Source organism: Monocercomonoides exilis, assembly GCF_001643675.1.
Source record: "Monocercomonoides exilis strain PA203 chromosome Unknown scaffold8-1962414, whole genome shotgun sequence".
In the NCBI taxonomy this organism is placed as follows: domain Eukaryota; phylum Preaxostyla; order Oxymonadida; family Polymastigidae; genus Monocercomonoides; species Monocercomonoides exilis.
Window position 1 is genome coordinate 567501 of NW_027150553.1, and position 15544 is coordinate 583044.

Here is a 15544-nt window from a genome sequence, read left to right on the forward strand (position 1 = left end):
TCAAAATGGGAAATGAAGAAGGTTCTTTTAATCCAAGGAGAGATAAATGGGGATATACAAGGGCAATGAATTGGATAGAAGATAAAAGAACAGAACCACCGGAAGAGATGAGACACAACAATGAAGTTGCAGACGAAGAAGGACAGACAATGGCTATGTTGTGGATAGATCATGTCAAAACAAAACCGCCAAAATGGATGAGACATGATGTTGCACTTACGGATAAGGATGGATACACAATGGCCATGCACTGGATAACAAACTTGAAAAAAGAGCCGCCAGAATGGATGAGACACGACATTACACTAGCGGACAACTATGGTTGGACGATGGCTATGATATGGATTTATCATGTTAAGACAGAGCCACCAGAGTGGATGAGACACGATATCACACTAACACGCGATGGGAAAGAACAAAAAATGGCTTGGAGCTTTATCTACTACGAGAGTTTCAATCCATCAAAGTGGATGAGCAATGACATAGAGCTTGTTGAAAGCAGAGGATGGACAATGGCAATGCTGTGGATTAGATTTACCCATAAGGAACCTCCAGAATGGATGAGACACAACAACACACTTGCTGATAAGTTTGGACGAACAATGGCCATGATATGGATTCGTCATGTTAAGATAGAACCGCCAATGTGGATGAGACACGACATCACGCTTCGCGATAAAGAAGGATTCACTTTGGCAATGCATTGGATAAAGAATATCAAAGCAGAGCCGCCAGAATGGATGAGGCATGAAGTTGAACTTCCTGATAAGGAAGGAAAAACAATGTCTATGATATGGATTCAAGATTTCAAGACAGATCCACCAGAATGGATGAAACATGATGCTTCACTTAAAGATTCTGAAGGAAAAACAATAGCAGATCTTTGGGTTGAATATGTCAAAAAAGTCCCTCCAATGTGGATGATGCACAATTCTACTCAAAGCGATCATGATCATTGCCAAGAGACAATTAATAGCAAATTTGAGGAAAAAGTGGAGCCATCTGATGATTTTAAAAATGATAACACTTTTAATAATAAACAAGGAAGAACAGATGCCATGAGTTGGATTGCTGAGAAAAAGACAGAACCACCAGTGGAAATGAGACATAACATAACTCTCAGTGATCAGGATGGAAGAACATTAGCCATGTATTGGATCTATTTCGTGAAGACAGAACCGCCACAGTGGATGAGGCACAATGTCACACTTGCTGACAGGAATGGGTGGACAATGGACATCCACTGGATTGTGTATGTGAAAACAGAACCCCCATTATCACTGAGACATAGCATTTCTTTTTGTGACAAGAATGGATTAACAATGGCTATGCATTGGATAATCTGGGTGAAAAAGGTCCCACAGGAATGGATGAGACACGACATCACACAAGTTGACAAGGATGGAAGGACAATGGCTATGTACTGGATAAGATATGTCAAAACAGAACCACCTCAATGGATGAGACATGACAAATGCATGAGCAACAAAAATGGGTGGACAATGAAAACATTCTGGGATAACTATGTCAAGACTGATGCTCCAGAATGGATGAAGACTGACCACTCAATATAACAAAGTTATGTCCAAAATGGAATAAATAATTCATCGCTTATTATCACAGCAAAAGATGTCAGTATTTGAATTTTGAAACAGTCACAAACACATTATTCACAAACTTTTCAATTTGGATAATATTTATTTTTTTGTATACATTTTCATCTCGATATATATAGACATATGTGTATCAGAGTTATTTTTTTTAATATTCCTTTTATTTCCTTATTTTTTATTGTTGTTCACAGTTTTGATGATAATACATTTCTTTTATTTCTTCAATGTCTTTTGAAACATGTCATTTCTTTTGTATGCTTAATAAGAATAACAAAACACAATTGTGAAACCGAATGAGAGATGAATTCATTCAATCGAACAAGTGTGAATATTCACAATTTGTGATAAATTGCAATTTTAGTCAAATATTTGTGTTCTGCAAGTATTAAAGGAATTAAAGATTTCTCTATCGCACATGAATCTTTGCATCAAAGAAACAGTTTCCATTTTTATTATTTGAGATTTCTGGAATGGGAGAACTGAGAATTGGCAAGATGTTTTCATCCGCTTGAAATATGAAATCAAAAAAAACCAACATGATCAGAAAAGCAGATAACCTTACAGAAAAAATTGTAACAAATATAAAATGTGATGTGAGCAAATAAAATTTCCTCAATTACGTTATTATCGCATTTTTCAACAAATGAAATTCTGAAAAATTAATCGCTTCTTCAAGAAGCATACAGATGCTCGTTTTTTTTCCGGGATTTTCAATAAGTGTATTTTTTCACAAATTATTTTACAACCTGTAAAAGATGAATTTTAAGTTTTTATGATTCTTATTTTTTCAATACACACAATGAGAATTGCTTGTCAAAACTGAATAGAAAATATTAATTCTTATTATCAATGTCGAATCCGGTTAATCCCTCAACAACTTTTTTCGAGAACAATTTTGAATATTTTGTTCTTCAAGTTACAATGTCTTTTTCAGGTTTATGAACATTATTAATTCAGGCGAAATCAATTTTGAAAGATTTTGTCTTTCAATTAATGTGCAAATAATATAAAGAAAATCTGGAATTTTGAACCAAAGGATTGGAGATTCGCAATAGAGCGAATCAACAAACGCAAGGAGCATGTTTGCTCCTCAATAATGAGTATTTGTATTTTAATTATGTGTGGTTTTTGATCAAACTTCACCAAAACTCACTTTTTCTGGAACATCATTGTCCGCAATAGGAATGGAACAAGAACCTGTTTGACTATCAAACATAGACTGAGAAGGAAAATATTTTGATGTGAAACAGAGACAAAGGAGAGTGGAAAATATGATGGAGGAATTCACTAGGAGCCAAACATGGCTTATGCAGTCTGGAGCTGCGAAGATTGCACCAAAGAAGAAGTCAAAGAGAAAACGACTTTGATGAAGAAGCAGATCGAGATCAAACGAGTCCGAGTCAGATATAAATTTTATTGATGCTATCGCAAAGAAGAGACATAGACAGCGATTGAGGGGCAGTCGCGTACGTAGTCAGATGAAGAGATGGGACGAAGAAGAAAGCATCGAGAGCGATTCCGGAAGAACAGAAAAGCGGGAAGAAGAGCAGGGAAGATCGGAAGACTTTTTGGGAATTTTCTCAGAAGAATGGCTGACGCCCAGGAGACAGGTAGGTGAACTTAAAAGATTTATGGAGTTTTGCAAGGCAGGATCGATCAGAATAAACGATGATATCTTAAACACGTTTATTCCAGAGACGGAAAAGAGTTTCTTCACTCGACACACTGATGCGAGTTGGAACGCTTTAGCGGCGACTGGGGTCACTGCTGAAGGAAGGAAGGACTCTCCAGAAGCTGTCCGGTTCATTGAGCTGCTCCAACATACACTTGAATCGGGGTTTGAAGCTGCCAAGGCGATTGCAGCCATCACAGCATGTGAATTGAGGAAGACCCACCTAGAGGAAGAAGAGAAAGAGCGGCTGAGGGGACTTTTCTGCTCATACGCCCTGATAGCAGACTGAATCAGCCGGATAAATCTATAAAAAGTCATACCCCAGTCAAACTGGGAAAGCGCGAAAGGCTTTTTAGAAGGAGGAATGTCTAAGGAAGTGCCGGAGAACCTGAGAAAACTTGTGGAGAGCACTAGCTTTTTTGCACAGAAGGAGATGCAACAGGATACGGTGCATCTCCCGACTCAACAACAGGTTTCGGGCCCACAACAGCCAGAGGGGGACTTCCGAGAAGATACAGTTCGGGAAGGAGCACCCAAGGATTTGTATACAGACAGCTCCAGAGAAGAGGATATGGCAGGAGCTTCACAGATTTCAGGGGAAAGAAGAGAACACCCCAGTTCCAGGCCCAGTTTGTTCCAACCATCGTGGGGAGGCCAGCCCATATCATTGGACCATTGCCCCCAGCCCCCTCAAGGACCCAAGGAGGGACAGCTATGTGAACAACAATTGGAGCCAACAAATGGTCGCAAGAGTAAGGAGGAAAGGAGGAGAGAGAGTAGAGAGAGAAGAGAGAGCAGCGCTTTACCGCGAGGCCGAGAGAGGAGAGAGAGCAGAGAGAGGAGAGAGAGTATCAGATTTGGGTAATTATTTTTGGGATCATACTTTTTTTCGGGGTAAGTTTAAGATTATGAAAAAACAGTTTTCAAACATCAAAAATGCTTTCAGGCATCATGAATAATATCAGTCATCAACTTTCAAGTCAACAATTATAAAAAAAATAGTATTTTTAATGATTATTGTTGGATGACCATTATTAAAAACGTAACTTGTTTGATATTTGTCTTTTTTGATGAAAAACAACTTTTACAGTTCGCACATATTGCATGAATGTTTATGATCTATTATGATAATTTTGCGCTATCCAATAGAAATGCAATGATTTCGATTTAGAAAAATTTTATCAAATGTTACTGTTTCGCACAATCGTGAACAAAAATGAAAAACTTAATCACTTTATTGTTTGTTTCAAATATGCAACAACACTATCCAATATTGTATCAAACTTTGCAATAAATTGAGTGCAAGTTGTTAAAAATCTAATCATTTTCTTATTTAACCGAATATTATTGTTGTTTAAAAAGTTTCATTGAATTCCATATATTTCTCGTTTTCATTTTTTTCTTTTCTTCAAAACTGGCATTTTATTCTTCACAGTAATTATCGATTCGCAGTTTAAAAATGTTAATAATGTTTTATAAAAATATTATCTGTCTGTGTTTCTAAGTCCAAAAAAAAAAAAAAAAATGAAACAATATTGAATTTGAGACTCATTTTATCTAATAAATTAATTGCAAACTGTTCTTTTCAAAGCGAGGCATTTTGAGATAATTTTTCTCCATAAACAGAAAAAAAGTCCTCCTTCGGATTGCATTTCTTTTTCTTTTCTTTTATCTCTCACTCCCTCTTTTTTTCTTCTCCTTCTTTTCTTCAGTGCCTTCTTTGGCCTTCTCTTCTTTTCAGTCTTTCGCTTCTTTCTCATGTTCCTCTTTTGGCTTTCCTTGCTTATCTTTTTCTTTTCCATCATTTGGGCTAATTCCTAAAATTCCTTATCTTTTTGCTCTTCTCTCTTCTCTCTTCCTCATCTCTTCCTTTTATTTTTCTGTTTTCTCTTTCTCTCTCTCTTTTCCAGCCGCTCCACAAAATTTCCTTGATGCACCTCCAGAAGCATCAATAACGATGATATTGAGTGCAGATCCTGCCAAATCGGTTGTTCAAGCCTCCTTTCTTCTTCCTCGCTTTCTCTCCCTGCCTCTCTTTCATCCCTTCTTCAATGGTTTCCATGAATCATCACAGAAGGAAGTGATGCATGTGGTGTGCTCATCTGCACCTGGAAAATGAATAGTTTTGGTGGCAGAAGGCCAAGAAGTGTTTGTTGAAAATTTTATTGTTTTCTATTTTTGGAGAAAAGAAGGAAGTGAAATTGTATCTTCGCTGGTAGGGCAGAGGAAGCGAATTTGCGCGATGAGAGCGGCTTGAATAGCTGAAATGTCACTCAGAAGATGAGATAGTGAAATTGTGAATTCTGAAATGAGTCAAAAAAATTCATGGATGAGAAAGAAGAAGAGGGAGAAGAAAAGTGAAAACAACAAATATTTAAGTTGTTTCATGAAAGCACAAAATTACTAATTAGAAAAAAAATATATTCTGACCCTTCAGTACAAATATATAAAAAAAAATTACGAAAATCATACAAAACAACTCCAAAAAAATGCTCATATAACCAGCCATACATATTTCACATTTCTGTTCATCTGTCTTTGCCACTTCTCCTCTTAAATCCAGTCATAATGAGAAATACGTAACAACTGTAAAGTCAATCAAATTAACAGAAAACTTTTGAAGATGTTTGTTTTTGATGACCTCAAATTTGAAGCATCAACAGAAGAAAAAGGAGAAGAAGAAGATATTGGAAATGCCTGAGAAGTTTTACTGTTCGGGGAGCTCACAAACTGTGGCAGCTTATCGTTCTGAACAAACCCTTTGCTCTACTCGTTCTCCTTCTTCAAAATCCTCTTTTTCTCTTCTATGCGTCTCCTTAACTCCGATTTCTAATTCAACTTCGCAGTCATCTTTTCGCCTGTCTTTTCTCCTTCATTCACCTTCCTCAGCTCCGCATGAAGTTTTTCCTTTTCCTGTTCTGTCTGCTCTTTCCTGAACCTCTTCAACTTCCTTGTCACTTTTAATAACTCTCCAGTCCACTTTGCCATCTCCTGTTCCACAAATTTTATAGAATAGAATCAGGTACTGCTTCATAACGGACACAAGCTCGTCCACGTGGGAGATTATCTCTTGAAAGTTGACAAGTTGAATTTTGTTGACCAAACTGGTTTTTTTCACTTGGAAGGAAAGAGGTTGCCTTGGCTGCTCATGGATGACATTGCAAATTGAAAAAGTGGATGGAAGCGAGGTTGGATAAGAAACAGGGTTCATTTATATGTCTTGTGGACTGCTTTCACCGTTTGTGACTTCTGAGACACATCTGCAAAAGGATGAGCTGTGATAATAATTTTTGAAGTGTTTGGCTTTTCTGCGTTCTTTGCTTACTCCTTCTCCTCTCTCTGCATAATCTCTCGTTTGTGCTCCTCAATCATCATTCTTCTCTTTTCTTTGTTGTTCCATGCCAGCTTTTTCATATGCTTCTCACAACGCTATTCCTTCCAGAATATCATCGTTAGCGACAACATTGACAACAAGTGAGTCAAATGCAACGTAAGTTTCGCCTTGGTCAGCGTAAAAATATTGTGCATTAACATAGGTTTATACATATTATGCTTCAGGTTCGTATCAATCTCCTTCTTCTCATGCATCTGATGCTTTTCGGTCTTCAGCTTCTCCTCTCCATCATCCCCCTACAGCCACAGTTAGAAAACAAGTTTCTTTTTTTCCACTTCTTGTTATGTTTGCTTCCACGAAGCCACTTCGATTGCCTTGTCGTCTTCTCCTCTTCCGCCATCTTTCCATTCGCTTTGTACCGATTGCAGTGCCATCATCTCATTCGCTGCCTCGTGGTGTTGTAGCGATTTCTGAGTTCTTCTTCTTTTCTCTTTCTCTTCCTTTCTCATTCATTATTTCTCCTGAGCAATTTCTCAACGCGTATTGCACTCATCTCACGTTGTTTTTCTCTGTGAATGTCTTTCCAAACAATCTGACAGAGAAAATTTGAAAATCTTGACGAAAAAGGATTGACGCCTGCACCGTTATCGTATCGCTGATGCTGTAACATAAGATTATTTTCTTCTTTGGAATAAATAAAAGGAGGAAAATAAAAGGAGGAGGAGAAGAGGGGGAGGAGAGGAGGAAGGAGAAGGAGGAGGAGAAGAAGAAACCAGATTATTTGAGAATACAACTAAAGTTAGATCAGATGGAGAAGTAGAAGACATAAAATTTCATTATTGAAGTTGTTATTGGTGATCTTCACAAAGAAGTTGAACACTATCACTCGCTAAATTGGAACAAAGTAACTTTCCTTGAAAATATTAATATATAAATAACATTTCTTCTTATCATCAAAAAAAAAATTCAGATCACATATATACAAAGAAAGAAAAATCTTTTTATAATTATTTGTGTAAATGCGCTCAAATAAAAAAACGAAAGAAGGATGAATAAAGCTTAATCAGCTTCGCAATAAATCAAAGCAATATGATGCAAACAACAAACTCCGTTATAAGATTCCCGCAAATTTTTCTGTGATTTGAACATAACATTCAAAAGCCATGTTTTCAATTGGATGCTCATCTTTGGACTTTTCTTTGATCTCTGAATATTGTTCTTTTTTTCGGATTCTTTTTTCTCCGTTCCTTTCTTCGTTCATTTTCACTTAATTCCTTATTAATAAACTATTTATCTCTGCATTCAAAATCTTCATTGCAACAAAAAGTGAATTCCAAAAAATATTTTGGTCTATATTGAAGTGTAATTCATCATTCAGGCAATATTTATGAATCTTTGTTAGTGTTTTTCCGTGCTTCAAAAACGCTTCGCAGGCATTTCAATTTTCTGAAAAGAAAGCGTTACAGCAAATTGTTGAAAAGCAACAGTTGCATTTATAAATCATTCACTATTGATTTTTTAAACAGAATATTTCATTGTTGCAATGAAAACAAACTTTATGAATTAGCTTTTTGATCAATGTCAATAGATAAATCATTCTATGATTTGCTTCTCAATTTCAGTTTATACAAATATTATCGTTAATTCAAAGCTAAATCAACGAGAGTTCTGGTTTTTTTTTCTACGCACTTTAAATTACTAATCCAATCTGCCCTGAAAATGTGTAGAAAACTTGTGAATTATAATTCAATATTAACATAATACATTTCTTGATCTTTTCACTGAATAAAAGTTAATTGAAAAATGAATAATTTTAATAGAAAGCAATGTGATACATTAAAATAAAACATCAAATGCCGACATTTGAAAAACAGAAAAAAATAAAACTAATGAAAAAAAAGAATTTCAATATTGAAACGAATTTATTAAATGATTGTCTACCCTGGGAGGCTGATTCTGGACCCAAAGCCTTCAAGGGACTGTGCTGGACCGGTCACAGCACAGTCCCAGGACGGAATCAGCCTAGCCTCATTTATTTCGCTCAAGAGCGAAAATTGAGGTACCAGAAAGCATTTGTTTGAAGCAAATACTTAATGGCTTGAGCAGCAGACAAATCAAAAAACGTCGTTCGTTTCAATATAAAATTCTAAAAAAACAAAATAACTCATCAATAAGACCAGAACTTTAAAAACAAATTGTATCCAATTTTTTCCTATCATTTAATAGTTTTCTTGTAGCATTCCCTATTTCAAACATTTCTGTTTTGCGAGAATATTTTTTAGAGGATTTTATCATCCTTTCATCTCTTATGCTTTTTTCAAGGAAGTTCATTAACTCTTTTCCTCGGGAATCTTGTGGTGAACACACAGATCTGAATATTTGATTACCTCGTTTCTCATAGAACAAATACGTCTTTATGGACTTCGCTTCAATTTTCCTCCATCGTATTTTATTTCCAGAAGAGTGTCTGAGTTAATAAAGAAATGAAGAAAATGAAAAAAAAATTTTCATAAATGATTCACACTTGACAAAATATCGTGTTGTCTTTTGATAATTATCCAAGTTGTTTTGGTGGGAATCATATAAGTCATCTGTATGGTCTTTTAGAAATTTAATAAGTTCATCAATATTATTAAGAGAAGGTCCATTGGACAAGTTATTTTTTACACAGTTTGTCAGATTCCCGAATTCTCCGTCACATTCACTTTTTCCATGTTTTTCACAAAAAAAGGAAAGAGTTGTTCGTTTGCCTTTGACGGGAGAAGAGTTGTCAGAAAGGAGAAAATGCATAAGCTGGGAATTCCGAAAGTGTGGCCCTGTATCACATACAAAATGAAGAGTTTGCTTGTCTTTAACGATTTCATCTTCCAAAACTTGCTTCAGACATTCAATGGTGAAACGGTAGTCGTGAGATAGAGCGTTTGAGAAGAAGTTAAAAATGTGCTTTTCTTTGTCTCCTTTCTTGTTAACAATGAAAACAATTACACAAAAATGTGTGATTTCCTCTTTTTCGTAATAATCTCGGCTTATTTGATTTTTGCAAATAGGAAGCGTCCAATTTTCTTTAAAGTCGAACAAAACCAACGCTTCCGAAAACGAAATGTTCTTTTTGATTTGATGGAAGTGCTGACGTTGATTTGACGCCAGAAAACGGTGTTTTTCAATAAGTCTTATTGTTTGTTGCTCTTGATCATTCAATGTTTGTGATTTTGTTTTTAGATATTCTTCTTTTTTCTTCAGATGATTGAACATTTCACATAAGTTGCACAAGTCAGTTCGCCTGGAAGCCCTTTTAAGGTGTTTCGTCTTTTTGTAGAAAGAACTTTTTGACATTTTAATATTCGTGGTTTCCATTAACTTTCTGAATAGCTGCGCTTTTGTTGAATTGATGATACGAACTTTTTGTTTTTTGATATGTGAATAAGAATTGTTTGGAGAACCATGAAAGAACGGATTATTGACGTTTGCATTTTGTGAATCTTTATGTCGATAATTGTGAAGGGTTGAAAAGGATCGATTAGGATTTGTTGATCTGTTTTTTGTTTCACTCAATTGGCTGGATGAAATCATTTCTGGAAAGAGAGATTGTTTTCCATTTGGTTTAGTAGATGCGGTTGAATTATGAGTGAGATGATTATTAATTGTTGTATTATTAGTTTCACAGTCTTTTGAGTTCGTTTGATAATTGCAATTAGAAGAAAATTCGTTAGAAAAAGGAAGAAATGAAGTGTCTATTTCAGATGTGATGGAACATTCGGAATGTCGATTTGATAAACCAAATAAGGACGATTTTTTGTGGTGATTTTCTGACGAAGAATGGACATAAGTAATTTCATCATCATATATTATTGAAGGTGAAGTGGAATGATGTGGATTTGTCGTATTAGGATGAAGTGAATAAGAAGGATCTTGTAATAAACCATTACAATTAATGCAAACCGAACGAACATTTGTTTTACTCTGATTCATTGATGAAATATTATTCGAAAAAGAACTTCCTTGATGTGATAGTCCCAATTGAAACAAATTTGGTGAAGCAATATCGGAAACAGGAATGCATCCACTATTCTCCTGAGAGTAAACAATCAGAAACGGAATTGAACCTTTGTTTATGTGAGAGTTTGTTTCTGTTGTAATTTCATTATTAATGAAGGATATTTCTCCGTCGTAACAAATATACCAACAATCTTTGCATGATGTACATTTTGGCGATGGGCATCTGCTTCTACACATTGCATAAAAATGTCCACAATCTTTCGATCCTCGATGAAACAGGACTGCTATCAACCGATAATTGTACATATTTTCTGAATGGAAAGGAAAAGCCTTAATTGTTTCTTCATTCTTTAAAAATGAAATTTGTAATGGAATGTTGTATATTTTCTTTTGATCAAATTTATCAGATTCAAGAGTGATTGTTAAAATATGAGGGAATTGAAGGATATTCATTATTGAATATTGATCTGTATTTTTCTGACATCTGAGACAAAAGGCCTCTCTCTTCTTTGTATTTGTTTGACCTGATGAGAATGATTTATTAAATTCCGAAATGACATCTGAACCGTGAAGTCGAACTAATGGAGTAGATTCACAAATTCCATACTCATATGATCCACATTCACAACATTTTCTTGGAAATGATTGGTTCGTTCTCATTTGGTTTGCTAATGCTGGTGTTATTGAAATTAGATCCTGGTACATATTAAAAAATGTTTCATAACATTCTTGTTGTTCACACTTTTTCAGTCCATGCCTTTTTTCCCAACATCTCACAAAAGGCAAGGACCAAGATTGTGGGACATTATTATTGTTAATGTTAACTGAACAATCCAAAAATTGGACAATGTCCAGCAAACGATGCAAATAGTGTGAAATCTTCCCTTTTCGTGTACAAAATCGTTCTGAGTGCAAATAAATAGAACGGAACACTTGTAGCATTGCAGCGAGATAACAAGTGTTTCCCATGTTTGGTAACGGATAATAATTCTTGTTTTCTCTCTGTGTTCCAGTTTGTGCAGAGTGCTGATTATTCTTTGAACAGCATTCGATGATTGAGCTGCAAGAAGAAATCGAGTCTTGACTATTCTTTATTGAATTTTCATTGGTTTCGTTGGAATAATGCAGTTCTTCATTTTTTTCAATCTCCATATTTTCTCCATTATTGCTTTGCGATGTTAATTCTGATAAATCCAAATTTATTTCCGGTTCGAAACAGCTTTCTTCATCCATTTCACATTGAACGTCCAAAAGTGAAATTTCATCATCTATCTTCATGTGAATGAATTCATTGTTTTTTGAATTGTTTGATTCTTCTGCTGTCTGCAAATATTCGCTTCTTGTGTTGTTCTCAGTGAAATAATGATAAAGAGGATCTTCATCTTCTTCCATTTCTTCGCTGCAGTTTATGATTTTGAAATCATCATCTATTTCCATTGAAGATTCTGAAAGTGATAATTCTTCAACACTTTTAATTAAAGAACCCAATAAGAAGACAAACTGTTATTCTGTTGTGACAACTTACAAATGCATTTCGATGATTCGGTTGAATTTTCATTTATGAAATCAGTGAAAACTTTTTCATCTTCTGGGCTCATCTCTATTAAAATGTTAATATATGATAAAGAACAAATTATAGATGAACAGTTTCACATTTTTTTCAATAAAGAATTAGATCAAACTTCGTTTTGATGGGGGAAGAGCAGCTTTTTTTGGAGTTCGAAAATCAAACGATGTGTACGAGCTATTATCCTTTGCGTGATAATAGCTTCCATGAGAACATTCAAAACCCAAATCGATCAATTGCGAGAGGGCATATTCCTGGCAAACACATTTTAAAAGCGTCACTTTTGTATGTGGATTTTCTTCTCGATTATATGCAGACGCTAATCGCAATATTACATATTGATTTCGATCTTCAGTAGTCAAAAGTTTCAAAGAGTTTGATAAATATAAATACAAAGACGAAAAACAAAAACAAACCGTTAAATATTTTTTGAATCTGGGGAAATATTTTTTTACCCGTATTTGTATGGAAGAACATGTACTTCAGCATTTCCACACAATCATTTGCAGATTTGTTTGATAGATACTCCCAAACATCTCTGCATTTTTCGCTTTTCCTCGAGTTTGATAAAAGAGAAAACTTGATTCGTTCCATGACTCAATAAAAAATAGTTTATTCTTTGTGATGACAAAGTTCCACAAATGGGATGATCTGCGAAATCATTTATTGTTGATAATTTTAACTTTTAAAAACTAACATCAATGCGTGGAAAATGAATAAAGAGCACATGTATTTTTTGAATTGATTGATATTAAACACTTTTCAGATTTCAAGTATTAGATTTTATTTAACGTTTTCACAGAGAATTTTCTTAATTATTAGTTTATCCTGACAAATATTCTTTGAACGAAAGGGAAAAAAATATGTTTCTGCAGAACGGAGCTTGCACAAACACAACTTTTGAATGAAACCAGGTTTGGTTGCTTTAAACGATTTTTATTTAAGGCAATTCAAATTTTGACAATTTCTCCTTTTTATTCACTTTTGTGTCATTTCAATTCGGTAAAAGTGAATTGCAGAGATTCCAATTAAAAAAGCAACAATTAAAGAAAAAAAAATTAGCGCTTTAAAAAGATGTGTTTTTATTAAACGATGTTCGACAAATAAATCACATGAATATATTTGCTCAATCAATTGCAGAAAATACATCCAATGTTTTCTCATCAATCCACAGTTTTCCGGTGCATTCAAATTCATTTGTCTGCTCCTTTATAATTTTCGCTCCTTTGAATAAGTGCTTCTTTATACGGCATCTGCAACCAGACATCCTCCAAGTTAAAAATTTCCTTAGGCTTTAGAGAGAATATTCGAAAAACCACACAGCACAAATTAATTCATATTTCAAGTTGTCCGCTCTGTGAGATCAATGCTGAATGAGAGATCACTAAACAGATAAGAATGAATATTTGAGGAAGCAACGTGCCTGGAAGCAGTTATGCAGATGATAAAAAGCAAGAGATATCAGAACTTGATGAACGACATTATATGACTCCAACGAGTGCAGCTGAAGCAGCAGGGGAAGAACAATGAGGAAGGAAGAGAAAGAGATTATAGCAGAGAGGGATAAGAGGAAGAAGAGAAAAAAAGGAAATAAAAGAATTGAAGTTATATGCCGAGATGAAAAGTCGACCAAAGTTGCTGAACATATTTCAGAATATGTAAGAATTGAAAGTTTTGTCGAGTATTCACAAGAGTAATATGAAAAAGTTTTGATACTGTCTATTTATCTGTTTTAGAAATGCTTTTAAAGGAAAGTTGAAGAAGATGTGATAATAGAAGAAAATAAAGAAAAAATAGAGAAAAAGAGGAAGAAAAAGAAGCGATTAAACCGATAAATGAAACAGCAACGCATAAAAAAGTTCGTTCAAATGAAAGTGGTGAACAGCAAAGCCAAAGAGAATGATCGAGAAGATCTGGATACATCACAATCCATCAATTTCTCGATATGATAAAAGCATCGACTTTTTCCATTTTAAAACATATGCTTTTATTAATGAAACTTTGGATTCAATACTGTCGAATTTTTGGTAGTTTTCGCATGAAACAAGCGAAAATACAAGTTATTCTCATTCATCATCATCGTCAACAATTGGCTCATTGCCTTATCATTACTCTTCGCCAAGCAACATGAATGCACGAAATTCTTCATTCACTTCTTTTTCTCCTTCTCCTTCTCCTCCTTCATCATCATCATCATCTTCTTCTTCTTATCAGCATTCTTCATCAACCATTTCATTCAACTCACATTTTCCTTCATCAAAATTCATTTTTCTTTCACAATTATCGAAAAAATACTTTTATCTCCTATCATATTGCAACCTCATCTTCAAACAAACTTGTTTCTTCCTAAGCCAATAATGCTCAATTGCAGAGCTTCAGCAGATAATTATTTCACAACTCTTCCACAATCACGCTACTCTTTCATCTTCCATTCGACTATCTTTCATTTCTGAGCTTCAGCTACCTTTCAACTTTCAATCAACAGTCGATCTGTATCAAAATAATCATTCTAGAATGGTTGCACCAACTTCAAAATATTTATTCAACCTCAAAGGGTTCTGTAAAGCATTGTGTTTACAGTTGGAATTGCTCTCAATTTGTGATTAGAGTTTTGGAGCAAGAATTTGGTTTATTCTTGTTTACTGATTTTTTTTAATTGTTCTTTTCAAACTTATTGAATTTTTGGACATGTTAAAAATATTAAAATAGTCACAAAAAAATAAGCTTCAATGTTGATTTATGATCTTTTGGTTGCATTTTAAAAAAAAACTAAAATAACAAATAAACAATTGAAAAGAGATATTCACAAAAGTCACTAATTACAAATATGAACGACTAATAAAACAAATGAAATGGCATATGCATGAGTAGTCAATTTGATTGTTTATACTGTACACTTCTCGATAGAACTGAAGAAATCTGATATACACTTGCAAACTTAATTGATGTTTACTTAGTCAAATACAAACATTCTGTTATGTCTCCTTTTATTTTGCAATCAATAAAATCGGAATTTTATGAATATTTACTATTCAAAGTTCGATATCATACAATCTGCAATGATATTTCAAAAAAAAAGAAAGAAAAAGTAATAGGAAAACACAACGAAGTTTCATCATTTTGAAGTGAATGACTTCATCAACTGTTTAAACTTTCTGATGCGAAAATTGAAGAAATCAAAGTGAAGCTTCTTGGTCAACTTTTATAAAATTATCTCACATCTCTTACACATTTTTATTTCAGGAAAACAGCACAGCATTATTCTTGTCATTCTATTTTTTTTTTTTTGACTTAGTCTTATTCAACTGAAGCAGAACGTTGATCTTCTTCTCCATTCAGGAGGCAGAGCAGCGAAGAGAAGA

The 15544-nt window shown here is 34.4% G+C and overlaps 4 protein-coding genes across 4 annotated transcripts; 3 read left to right on the forward strand and 1 right to left on the reverse strand.

The window, feature by feature from the left end:
- Positions 1-5: 5 nt before the first annotated feature.
- On the forward strand, positions 6-1574 carry MONOS_15787 (uncharacterized protein; the record flags this gene model as incomplete). Its single annotated transcript, XM_067868684.1, has 1 exon — positions 6-1574. The coding sequence occupies one exon, from the start codon at positions 6-8 to the stop codon at positions 1572-1574; it is 1569 nt and encodes a 522-aa protein (XP_067732896.1).
- Positions 1575-3091: 1517 nt separating this feature from the next.
- On the forward strand, positions 3092-3574 carry MONOS_15786 (uncharacterized protein; the record flags this gene model as incomplete). Its single annotated transcript, XM_067868683.1, has 1 exon — positions 3092-3574. One exon carries the CDS (start codon positions 3092-3094, stop codon positions 3572-3574), a length of 483 nt encoding a protein of 160 aa, XP_067732897.1.
- A 75-nt stretch (positions 3575-3649) lies between these two features.
- On the forward strand, positions 3650-4150 carry MONOS_15785 (uncharacterized protein; the record flags this gene model as incomplete). The annotated part of the gene is made up of 1 exon (XM_067868682.1): positions 3650-4150. One exon carries the CDS (start codon positions 3650-3652, stop codon positions 4148-4150), a length of 501 nt encoding a protein of 166 aa, XP_067732898.1.
- A 2007-nt stretch (positions 4151-6157) lies between these two features.
- MONOS_15784 (uncharacterized protein) lies at positions 6158-6496 on the reverse strand (the record flags this gene model as incomplete). The annotated part of the gene is made up of 2 exons (XM_067868681.1): positions 6158-6276; positions 6391-6496. 2 exons carry the CDS (start codon positions 6494-6496, stop codon positions 6158-6160), a joined length of 225 nt encoding a protein of 74 aa, XP_067732899.1.
- Between the last annotated feature and the right edge of the window lie 9048 nt (positions 6497-15544).